A 12,727-nucleotide genomic window follows, 5' to 3' on the forward strand; every position below is an offset into this window, starting at 1 on the left:
TGGTATTGAAAAATTGTTTACCCAGTGGAAGAGTACAACATTAACTGTTTGCCATTACACATAGTCGACAGGGTGGAGCTCAGGCAACACTGCAATTAGATCTGCTATATAGTTATTACTCATGTGTGTAGTAACATAGATTCATAACTGCCTATTCTGACAGAGAGGTGAGAAAGTACCCTGGGTGTGTTCTCCTATTATGTGAGTGTGGTACATTCTTTAAAACCACATCCCTATGGTGAAGCTCAGCCTTCCCCATCCTGGTGCTCTGCAAATGCGTTGGACTACAATTCCCATAATCCCCAGCCAGCATGGCCAATGGACAGCACCAGGTTGGGGAAGGCTGGTGTAACTAAACTTAGCCAAGACCTTATTATGCACGAATGGCACTGTCCCTCTCACCCACAGATGTTTTTGTACACACAACCTATACAGTGCAGTAACCCCAACTATTAAAAGGGTGAAAATGATTAACAATTTATCAAACATTGCAGCAAACACAATGTACTTGATTAGAATTATATGCACTAGAATAGGAAATGGTGGTCTTTTTATCCAACTACCACCATACCAACCCAAAGGCAAAATTTTGTACTGTATCTATTAAAATTGCCTACATGGCTCTTTCTGGGGTTATAAGACCAGGGATAAGTCCATTCTTAAAAACCTAAATGCGTACAAGATTTTTTTAAAAAGAAACTGGAGCTATAATGTATTTGAATTAGTGCTGCAATGTTTAGTCAATAAATCAATATCAAATCAATTATAAATCTTTGGATCAATCAAAAGCAATTAACCCTTTAAAAAAATTGGATCCCTGACTATATCAGTGGCACATTTTTAACGTAAGGACTTGCAAATGCATTGATGGCCATTAGTACCTTAGAAGAGGTATTCTTGCTGTCCTCACATAGGAGAGAACACCTCTTCTGAGATGGTGCCTACTGTGAAACATGTACATCACCTAAAAACAAAGAAGGATGCACCTTTTTTCAGAACTATAGTTTTTCATATGCAAATGTAATCAATCACATGTTATTTAAAATATATGATTAATCAGCTAAGATTTATTTAAGTGACAACTCTAATTTGAATGGATTTAAATAACGAAATGGCTCTGCTCTCCTTAGAATGGGACAGATCAACAGAATATCAACGTGTGAGAAACAAAGATGTATTACTGTTCAGGAGATGAAGGCAAAGCACCTATGAAAAAAGTATTTTATAAGAGGAACGAGGTTGTGCTTAGGAAGCCAGCACAGCAGTGACTGAACAAGATAATCGAAGAAGAGTGCTTTGTGGCATGCTTGCTGCTACTTAGTTTAATGTAATGATTCAATCTGTGGAACAAGTTATTGTCTCTGACACCTTAATTTTAGAACTACATTATTCTAGACATTTTATCACCCTTTTAAAATTTGTCCTGTAATGCATCTAAGAAGCTCTAAAAACTAATTTTGTCTTTAAACTGGGACTATGGTACAGATTTATGTAATGGTTTCTCTTCCTTCCATGATATAAGCTCTTGGAAGAGCTTTGGTCCGCCAAAGCCATGGGATTATTAGAAATATTTCCAAGGTACATCTGCGTTTTTATAACATGTAAATAGGGTTATACTAATGGTTTCAAACATTTTATTAAGGACTTGTACTGCACCCCAAACAAATTTACCAAGAAGTAAGTCCTACTGAGTCAATGGGATTCACTTCTGAGTATACAAGTTTAGTAAAGGGCAGTTTTGCATGGCATGTCTTTGTATGGGGCTTGCTTGTCAAATCAATCCCTTCTCCTGACCTGGCAGTTACACCGTTCCTTAACATTCTGTAGTATATTGTCCCTATGCCCTGAAGTTGGCAGCAAGGGGATCAGCCCGAGTCTCCCATAATCCTCTAACCCATAATATTAATTAGGAACCTGCCAAGGGGGTGGGCAAATCTCAATGTATGTTTTCATTCAAGGCTGTAAAGTGTAATAAAATGCACTTCAGTTAAACACAAACATTTTATTTTTAAACAGCAATTTATGTTATAGATGAAGTGGCTTTGCACTCACTCATGTACCTCAGAGAGTGTCTGTGCACTCAGGTAATCTAACAAGGACCTGCTTAGAGTTCCATAATTGTGAAATTTACATTGTCAGGTACCAGGTGCTGGGCTTTTTAGGTGGTAGCTTCTATGTTGTGGAATATCCTTCCTTGTGAGGCTTGCTACATCTATTTCATCTCTACATCAATATGACTTGACTATATTTATTTTAAGCTTGCAAAAGGAGACTAAAAAATTCTTTTTCCACTAGGCGTTTGGGGACAGAGAGTGTAGCAGGGCATTTAGTATTACGGCTGTTTAAAATTTCTGTACAAATTTTTAGTACAGTTTTAGTGTATTTTTAAAACTGATCTTGTGTTAGCCTATTTCAGCCAAAAAGCAAGATAAAATGAAATAAACAAATTCATACACAAACTTCATCACTCATGTGAATATACTTATGCACACTCTGGCCAAGAACCTCACACATAATACATGCAGCTCCTTCCTATCCTGTTTTCATCTGAAGCCACCATCCACAAAGTCACCCCCTCGTTACTTTTCCATTTCTCTCTTATCCTTTAAAATGCATTCACACACATTGACTAGCCAAATGCTCACTAGCCACAATCAGCTCAGCATGCAAGAGCTACACCCTAGTACTGATGCTATCAGAAATGCTCAGTAACGAAAAGCGGGCTCATTATGGGGACTGGCAGGAGGTGGAGTGTTGCAAAGGAAGTCTTCTCATAGCATTGCTCTTGTCAGTTTTCTTGACCCAATATCTATGAAGCACTAGTTTAGTGATGCAAAACAATCTCATTTCCCTTTTTGTGGCTCACCAACCTTTCATGAAATGCAGGCTACATCACATCTGTCCTGTCCTAGATGTCACTGAAATATGGCAACATAAATTTAAGGATGCTATAGATGGGCAGACAAGGAGCTAGAAAAAACTTGCACGCGTTACATTCCTGTAGCACTTACCTCAGAGGATCTATATTCTCATGTTATGCTAGAGATAGGTAGCAACAATTACCTCTTGGGGGATTCTCACTTACTTCTAGCAAATTACCTCTAACCTTTCTGTAAAAGTACTCCTGCAGTAACCTCAAGGTAAACAACGGAGTTACCTATTGGCACAATAACTGGGGGGGGGGGGTGTCTTCACGACAACTGAATGAGAAGCGCATTGGAGTATTATACGGATTTTCATGGATTGGCTTTGATCTGTCAGGGATACACGAAGCAAGAAAAACCAAGTGTACCATACTTTTAAAATTTAGTTTCCACAGGTCACACAGCACTTGAAAGGAACATACTTCCGGGTTTCGTGCTGGGAGTACAACGGAACGTTACCAACTTGGCAGGGGCTGCTCAACCAATGAGAGAGACTTGTTTCGTGCCCCTGTCCAGGATACCCCCACCTTTTTTGCATGAAGAGGCCAAAATCCTTAATTCTCCAGTGCAGCATCTGAAGGCTCCCTATGAGTGCATCCCATCACCCCAATTTTGCCCCATTCTAGCAAACTGTCAGGGCATTATTCCTCTCCCCACCTTCTCCCAAATGTGCCACTTCTACCTGAAGAAGCCCAAATCCCCAATTCTCCAGCGCAGCATCTGAAGACTCGCCCTGAGAGTAGCACCCCTGAGAGCAATTTCTCCCCATTCCAGCAAAGTGTCCTGAAGATATAGCTTCCATCCCCCCCTTCCTCCGGGCACTTTCTCCCTGCTTGCAATGACAGGCTCCCTTGAGCCTGAGACCTCACCTGATCACTAATGTGATAAAGCTGTTATGCATCAGAGAAGCGACTTTACACAATATTGGGAAAGCGATTTCACATCACATCTGAGAAGCGAAGTAATGCAAACATCAGAGAAGTGCATTACCATGGAGGCTAATTAGTTCCACTGGCAAAAAGGAAGCGCAGGGCGATTCTGAAGGCTCGAAAGAGTGCTGGAAAGGCAAGAGAGTTACTCTAGTTACCTAAGTTACTGAGGACACAGCCAGGTGAAAGACACACCCCTAAGAACACTCCCATCATACCGAATTTAAAGTGGAGGGATGGGCACACAGCTGCTCAACCGCAGGGGAGCCAAATTAAAGAAAAACAATGGAGTAAAAGTACTCTGTAAAAATGTGGCTTCCCCACAGGTAAACTCTGGGGTGGCTGCAGAATGGCCATGATGTCATGTATCCTTAACGGCTTTAAGCCCTGCAGCATTGGAGAAAACCTCCAATGTTGATATGCCCCAAGTAGTACTTTGGTCTATAACCAATCATGCCGATCACTTAAGGAGACATTTGTATTCATTAACCATACGACAGTTCTTGGTTTTCTTGATCAAAATAAATGTGAAGTAACGGAGGTGCTTGTTTGTTTTAAGCTGACTTCAAAAAGGAATTCAATTAATTTTTATAAAGTCTATCCAGATAAAGAATTTTATTGATTTCTTGGAAATATTGTTTTCAGAAAAGTTTAAAAAAACCCCGCTCTGAACACTATTTGGATACTTTCAAATATTACAAATATCCATGATAACTTTGCTCCTTGGGAGGAAAGCTATGGCAAACCTAGACAGCATAGTAAGAAGCAGAGACATCACCTTGCTGACAAAGGTTCGTATAATCAAAGCTATGGTTTTCCCAGTAGCAACGTATGGCTGTGAGAGCTGGACTATAAGGAAGGCTGAGCGCCGAAATATCGATGCTTTCGAACTGTGGTGCTGGAGAAGACTCTTATGAGTCCCCTGGACTGCAAGGAGGTCAAATCAATCAATTCTAAAGGAAATCAACCCTGAGTGCTCATTGGAAGGACAGATACTGAAGCTGAAGCTCAAATATTTTGGCCACCTAATGCGAAGAGAAAAGTCACTGGAAAAGATCCTGATGCTGGGAAAGATTGAAGGCAAAAGGAGAAGGGGGCGGCAGAGTATGAGATGGCTAGATAGCATCACCGATGCAATGAATATGGACTTGAGCACACTCCGGGAGAGACCGCAGGACAGGAAGGCCTGGCGTGCTATGGTCCATGCGGTCACGAAGAGTCGGACACGACTGAATGACAACAGTGTCAACTTTGTTTCAAAGTGATGAATCTTGTATAACCACTGCTGGCAGAATATCAACAGCCAAAAACACAGAGATGTTCTGATTGTACAAGCTTCTCATTACCAGTAAGTTTCAAACATAATCCTGTATTCAATTTTTCCTCTTTGCGACTACTTTCCAAGTACACAGAGGCAAACTAGGCAAACAGGCTCACTGCACCAGACTCTCCCTAGAACATCCTTGAGTAAGCTTATTTTCTTGAACTTTGCCAAGGTGCTCCTTCCTATACCCTCTATGTGGGTCTGGTGGAAATTCTCAAACATCAGCATGAAATTAAAACATGGGTAATCAAGTAAGGCTAACAGCACCAAATATAGAAAAGGGAAGTTCTAATATCCAGTCTTAGACGATGTTATGTGCTAAGTTACAGGACCGCCACTTTTTTTTTTCTTTACGGAGGAGCTCTGCCCATAGCAGCTGCATGGTAGGAAGAATTTTATTTATTTATTTAACTTCTATGCGGCCAATAGCTGAAGAAGAAATCCAAAAGAGATGATCCTATCACAGCATTTCCATGCTGGGAAACTGGACAGGTTGAATTCCTTCCTGATAAACAGCAATTAAAGGCAGAGCATCTGTCAGGAAAAAGGTGGCTATCCTAACTAGTCAGTGACTCTAACAAATATTTCTAGGTATGATGAGTAGCAGTGCTTTTTAGAGGAACTGGGAATCTCTTCTCATTCCTTATGAAATCCAGAGAGTTGTGTCAATAGGTACTACACTATTAACCAGACTAGAATATAATCCATGAAAATAGACACTTTAATATTTATAAATACTGACCACTGGTACTGATTCCATTGGTTCTTGTTTGATAGGGACAGGGTCAAACATTAACATCTTCTTAGCGCACTCTACTCGTGGTGGTGTTGCTCAGGTCTCTAAAATCAAGAGAAAAAAGTGGGAGAGGGTTTTTTTTAAAAAAAAGTATGAAAAAGCATTATAATAAAACTTAGCACTAACAAAGCACATTTCAAATGTTCAAAGTACTCCACATATATTCTCTTGATAACCTTTACAACAAACCTGTATGTCATGCTGACATTATCTCCATGTAATTCCATCTCCCGGGGGGGGGGGGAGGGGTGACCCCAGGCTGAGATAATAATGGCATGCCTAATAATGGCATGCCTAAGGGGGGTTGTTCAGTTTGAACTGGGAACTTCCTAGCTCACAGCTCACACTGTACTACATCTGCACTCGCAAGTGTGTCACAATACTGCATTGACTTGATGATTCTACCTCGCAAGCAAGTATAATTGCTTACACTATGGTCATAAACACTCTAGGCTTATAACACCATACATTAAGTTGTATGATATCAGCTTATAGCTTCAGAAAAGCCATTTATGTTTTGATGTTAAAGTAAGTACTTATACTTAAAAAGTAGTAAATATGTATCTTATATTTAAGATAAGGAAATTTGTTACCAGTCGTACAATACAGAAACCTTTATAACATATAAATTGTTAGAAGCAATAAAGATCCTATTTGCCTATATGAATCCCCCTCCAAAATACCTTAAACTCCTCCAATGCTTTTATACAGAGCTAATTCAGATATTATAAATTAGCATGAAATGCAAGAATCACTCTTGCTTGTCTTTCCTGCAATCAATGTGATATAGATGCCACCCATGTGTTCAGTGCCCACAGCTGGTCTTGTGCCAGTGGCTTATATGCTACATTACTGGCCTGGAAAGTCCTTTCCTCTGCCGCTTAGCCGGCAATGTCCAAAATGCATTCATATAGGGTCTCCTTGTTGGAATATAATATAAAAGGCAGGTAAAACCATATATTAGATAGCTCTCCTCTTGGGAACTGGGAAGCCTTGAATTCTAAGGTCTGCTTAAGCCAGCCTTCTCCAACCTGGTACCCACTAGCTGTTTTGGAGTTCAACTTCATCAGCCACAGCCAGCATGGCCAATGGTCAGGAATGCTGGAAGTTGTAGTCAAAAACATCGGGGGATCACTAGGTTGGGGAAGGCTGGCTTCAGCTATGAACTCACTGGGAGAGCCTTATTAAAGGTAAGATGAGCAAGGCAGCCTTGTGAGGATGAACGAAATTAGTACTGCCATGCATTTTAGTTGCGAAGACAGGTTACTCAAAGGAGTTAAAGCTGGAGTGACTAATCTGTTTGGCCTGAGAAGCAGGCTACAAAATCTAAAAAAGCAAACACCACTGCATACTATGTTTGACAGTTTCACTTGATTACCTTTGGACAACCTCACTACCCCAGAAGAAGTCTGAGGAATACAGCTTAACTTGATGATTACAGTGTACAAAGTAAGAATAAGTATGTATTGTTCCTGCCCCGACCCCCATTAATATTTCTAAGAACTGGTTAGAGTCCTTAAATAGTAATTTCAGTATAAGAGAAGTCCCTACTGTTTATATTCTAGATAACAAATCTTATAAGTACTGTATCATTTACAGTTCACATTTTTGTAAATCAGAGGAAGCAAATCTGTCATATTCAGGAGAGGATGGAAGCAAAGCAATTGCCAGCAACAATAATATCTAGTCCTGAAAAGGAAGAAATTCCCATTTTAAAAAAGGGGGAAAACAAATTAGGAAAGGATCGCCGAACAGACGGCTAATCAGGGTTCAGAAGTAAGTAAGATGTGTAATGGAAAATATAGAAAGGCAGAGAAAGAAAAACCCTGGAGGGAATAACGTGTAAAGGACCTGATATTAATTCTACAAAGAATCCAGAAGCAGAAGCCTTGGTAAAGTGGCATGTTAAAAGGCTCATGTAGAAAAGCCCCAAGTCAATTGGAAAAAACAAGATGACAACAGAATAATGTTCTGGATGAGTGTGATCTTTATGTATAGTACCAGAGAAATATTCTAAGAGCACAGAGAGTATGCCCATTTATTTTGGGAGCTTCACATTACTTTACAAAGTTATTAGAAGTACCAGCCAGTGGGTTTAATATGCATTTTAATGCACAATGCATGTGTCTTGTTAAACAGATGGGGCTATTACGAAAACACGAAAATTGGCAGCTTTGCTGCAGGTGTTTGGCAGCTTGATCCTCTCAACATTTGATGAAAATGGAAGTAGAAGGGTATTATCCTAGCACTCCATTACGAGAATCAGACACAAAAATGTGTGCATGTTGTAAGTTTGAATACAATATAGAAAGCTCAGATATAAAGAGACAAATACCACTGCTGGCATACAAGTGTTTACCCCACCCATCTATAAAGTAAACACTGCACACAATGGTTATTTTGTGTTTTCACAGGCAGTAACAATAGCAACTAGCTCTCTGGCACTGGCTGAACATTGGGGAACGGGAGAGCGGGGAGTGTTTGAAGAGCACCACAATTTTGCCCGAAACATCTTTTATGATAAAACTCAATTACTATTATGTCTGGATTGTATTGTTTACCATTAACTTTTAACTGACTTTAAAGTGACTATGCTTGAGGGTAAGATGGAGGGAGGGGAATGGGGTTGGGGGGCAGAGAATGTCTTATTTGTATAAAATGAAAAACCTTTTAGTAAAATGTTAACCTAGCAACCACTGAACAACAGAGAGGAGAGGGTGGGGAGAGTTCATGGAGCCCAGGCTCTGCAAGGGCCTACATTTTTATTGCTCCTGACATTTCCAAGGTATGTCTGGTTAAGGATGTCTAAGGACAGGGAGAAAAGAAGGGCTTGCCATATTAATATACTGTGCAAAATGGGTAGGAGTGGGACCTCTGGGGGCAATGGCTGAATGAAAAGGCAAGGCACTGGCCCTCAGAAGCTCAAGTATTCAGGGGTATGAACATGGATTACTCGCTAGACTCAAAGTGTTCCTCAAGAAGCCTGGTGAGTACTCTCCAAGAGTTAATAACAGTGGGGAAATACTCTTTTAATTCTTTTGGCTATGGAAATACTTATTACCAATATTTTCTTATATCTGAGAATATGTAGCTATCTTCAGTCCTTGACGGCAACAAGCACTAAAGGCTTAAAAGTAAAGAAGCAATTTAAAAGACAGCCACAGCCTATGATCTTGAAACCCACATCTTGAATTATAAAAGGCAAAACCAAGGGTTTTTTTTTGGGGGGGGGGGGGGGTTACACCGAAAGTGAGCTCTTCCAGAATGAGTATAACCCAGACTGGGCACAACATATGCAGCTGCAGTTGTCTGACTTATCTATTAATGAAAATGACATAATCCCCATGAGCAAATTATCAGCAGCATTCTGGCTCATGATGTATTTTTGCTGATTCCACAAGTGCTGAGCAATATACCCATACCTGTACCAAGCCAACCCTGTCCCAGACAATGTTTAACTGTTATGAGAGGCACGGTCAAGTTGTATCCATAGGTGGCGCTAGAAATATAAAAAGAACATCGCATAGATAGACTTCACTTGTAAAGAAGCAAAAAATTCAATTGTAAAGTAACATTACTTTTAAACTCCTTCCTGGATTTCACTCAACAAATCAAAAAGCATATTTTCAAACTGATTCTTTTCCAGAAAGTTCTAAATGTGGCACTAATGACGAATCACACTACATTATGTAACATTCATAAAATAGTAAGTGAAGTCTATAATAGAATAGGTTTGATTTTTTTTTTGAAAACTAAGCAAGATGGAAGAGTTATAAATGTTAATCAAGGAAATGTTAATCAAGATTAAAAAGAACACGAATGAATTTAAATTCCAGTCACAATAATTTTAATCAGATTATTCCAAGTTCTTCTTCAAAAGACCCTTTGTCAAGAATTGATAGAGAAAGGGAAGCAGTGAAACTACCTCGTGTAAACTAGGGCAAGTTTGCCATATTTGTTGGAAGGAAAATGGGTAAATCTATTGTCTTCCATGTTCATTTGAAATGAGAGGGACAGCACTCATACAACAGACATAAGAGATAGATGTCAGGATGGAGGCACATGAAACTAGATGTTTTATGACCACTTTATTCTTTGCTTGATCAAGACACTTAAGGTTGCAACTATGGGGCACATGACATCTCATGAAAACTGTAAGTGATGTCATTACATGCAACTCCATATGAAAATTATCTGCAGCATTCTGGTTCATTATATATTTTTGCTGAGACCCCATGTGCACACACTTTACAGAGCTAATCCTGTCCTGGATAACATGCAGCTGTTGGTGAAACATTCAAACTGGTACAAGTCAAGGCATGGTGATCCATCTAGTCTAGTGCCGGGTACACTGACAAGCAGTGGCTATCCAGCATCTCAAGCAGAAGTTTTTGCAGTCCCATTATCCCAGATGCTTTAGCTAGAGAGGTTAGGGATTGAACCCGGGACCTTTTTTTAATGCAAACCATGTGCCATCCCTCTATATTAAAGTAAGAAAAATATTATGCATATTCAAGGCTTATCTGCTCACATGCAGTGATAGCGCTCTACAAATCTCCAGTACTGATCAAAAAGTGAGCCTGCCAGCATCTTAGGTATTGGCTTGGTAAAAGATTCTTTAATGATTCTTAAGAATCTAAGAAAAGATTCTTAGGGGCCTTTCAGCCCCTAAGAGAGGCTTGAACTTTTGCACTTCCGCTCTCTGTTTAAAAGTTTAACCACCTGAGCTATACAAGGAGGACTGTGACTTTTACTTCAGTTTCAGTTTTCTGTGTTAGTAGTTCAACACATTGTACTGACTTGGGGTTGGTTTGCAAAAGCAAAGGGCCTTTAGATCACTCTCTGCTTTACCTGTGCACAGGCATTATTTGAGAAAGCATATTGGTTGAACTGGTGCTCCAAGGATGCCCTCTCTTTGACATTTCTGCAATTATGACAGCTTAAAAAACCATCTCTGGAAACAGCAGTGAGAGAATACCCACGGAAAACCAGTTCATACATTACTCTATGTGACCTCCTGTACTTAAGGGCCGTTAGCAAGAGGAGATATTCTTACATGGAATACATTTTGGCTTGAATAGATTTTTCAGTAAAGTGATTATGGTAGGAAGTTAAATTGTTGTTCTGGTTAAGTAAATTTTATTTCATGCAGCATAACATTAGAAGTCTGACCCCACTGGTAACTAATTATGGCTGGCATGGTAAAATATTTTAAATGTATCCCTGGTGATCTCAAGCCAGTCATCAGTGCTCGTAACAGTTTTTCAAAGTCCTAGACAAGGAGTGAAGCTTACATCTGGTTCCCTTTCCAAAACCATATTTACCTGAACAACAGTCTGAAGTTCAGAATCTTATCTCCTTTCTAATGAGCTACTAGAAAGACAATTTCATGTATTTGAAAAGCAAATGAAGCAGCTGTTGTGCCAAGAAGCTGCAAGACATACATGAGTGAAAAAGCCTTGAATGTGCAATGTTGAAGAGCTGTCTCCTCTCGACTGGGATCTAAGTAACTGAACAATGGTTAGAATATTAATAACTACAACTGTACCAAGGAAGACAAAAAAAATCCCTTTAGGGACAGTCATCCGGTAAACCAGTGGGTCCACCCACTGCCACCTAAAAAACAAAGATTTGGGGCGAGGCAGAGAAGTTATGAAACTATAGTAAGGATATTCTGAGTATATTGTCAATTATAATATATGAATAAATTTGCTTCTCTTGTACACAGGAGAATTCACATCCTCCTTATTTTACAGGCCACCATTTTATTTTGTTTGATTACGCATTCTTGTTGGAAAACAAAACAAAAATACCTGCTCAAGTATCTGGGTCACCAGTTCAGAGGAGATAAATCTTTGTGTGTGTTTTTTACAAATAAGATAAGTTATTTTGCATCAAAATGTTTTATATAGGTAAAAGAATGTGGACTATATGTAATATGAAACTAAATCATTAACAATGATCCAGTAAGCAAACATTTCACTGTGTGTGTGTGTGTGTGTGTGTGAACAAGCCACAGAGTTTTATTTTTCTGCCTCCTCCCAGCCACTCCACCCTGTGGATTTTTGCCAAGGGAATGCAACTTGTCCAAACAGGACACAGCTTTGATAAGATTCTGCTCACACCCTATACTTTGGCAAGACAAGTGAAGCAATTGATTTCTGTATGCAAATAAGGGCAGGTGCAAAGGTAAAGTCCAAGCAAAGTTCCAAGGTATTTCTGCAACAGTAGCCTGATGGAAAGGAGAGAGAGAGGGAGAGAATGCGCGCTAGAGAGACAAGAGAAAGGAAAGTGTAATTTCTGCCCTTGATGAAAAGAAAGATTTCTCTACTGAGTCAGAACACAACCCAGCCAAGGTAAGAACTTTGGCTGGATCATGTTCTGACTTTCAGCACACAGATCCTATTGATTTCAATAGGTGAGATTTAACATGTGCTTTAAGTTCCATTGTTTTCAGTGGAGAATTTAAAGTGCTTAAATTTGAGGACTTGATCCAGCGAAACTTCATGTTACCCATACTTTCCCTCATCAAGACTGTTTTTGTTTCTATCAACAGAGAACAGCTTGAGATCAGGCTACGCTTCTTCCCATGCCAATCTGCACGCTCTCGAAGATCTATTGATGAAGACCTCTTGCACATGCCACTGCCTTCTAAGGCACATTGCATTATGCGAGAGGGCTTTTTCTAATGCAGCACCCCGTATATGAAACTCCCTGCCCTGACAGGTTTGACTGTATGTCGTTGTCTGTGTTT

At 39.7% G+C, this 12,727-nt stretch overlaps 1 protein-coding gene across 5 annotated transcripts in view; it reads right to left on the minus strand.

The window, feature by feature from the left end:
- The window catches only part of KLF3 (KLF transcription factor 3), a 52,313-nt gene that overhangs the window by 21,049 nt on the left and 18,537 nt on the right, over nt 1–12,727 (minus strand). For 3 of the 5 annotated variants that reach the window (XM_084856947.1, XM_084856949.1, XM_084856948.1), the window contains one exon: nt 5,920–6,017. In XM_084856947.1, the coding sequence (XP_084713073.1) occupies nt 5,920–5,976 (57 nt within the window). In that variant the 5' untranslated portion in view covers nt 5,977–6,017. Of the gene's footprint in view, nt 1–881; nt 3,982–5,919; nt 6,018–12,727 lie in introns of all 5 variants that reach the window. The other 2 variants (XM_084856951.1, XM_084856950.1) reach the window with 2 other exon arrangements.

This window comes from Heloderma suspectum, chromosome 5 (genome assembly GCF_057233095.1).
Source record: "Heloderma suspectum isolate Gila_16-S chromosome 5, 16-S_ref, whole genome shotgun sequence".
Taxonomy (NCBI): domain Eukaryota; kingdom Metazoa; phylum Chordata; class Lepidosauria; order Squamata; family Helodermatidae; genus Heloderma; species Heloderma suspectum.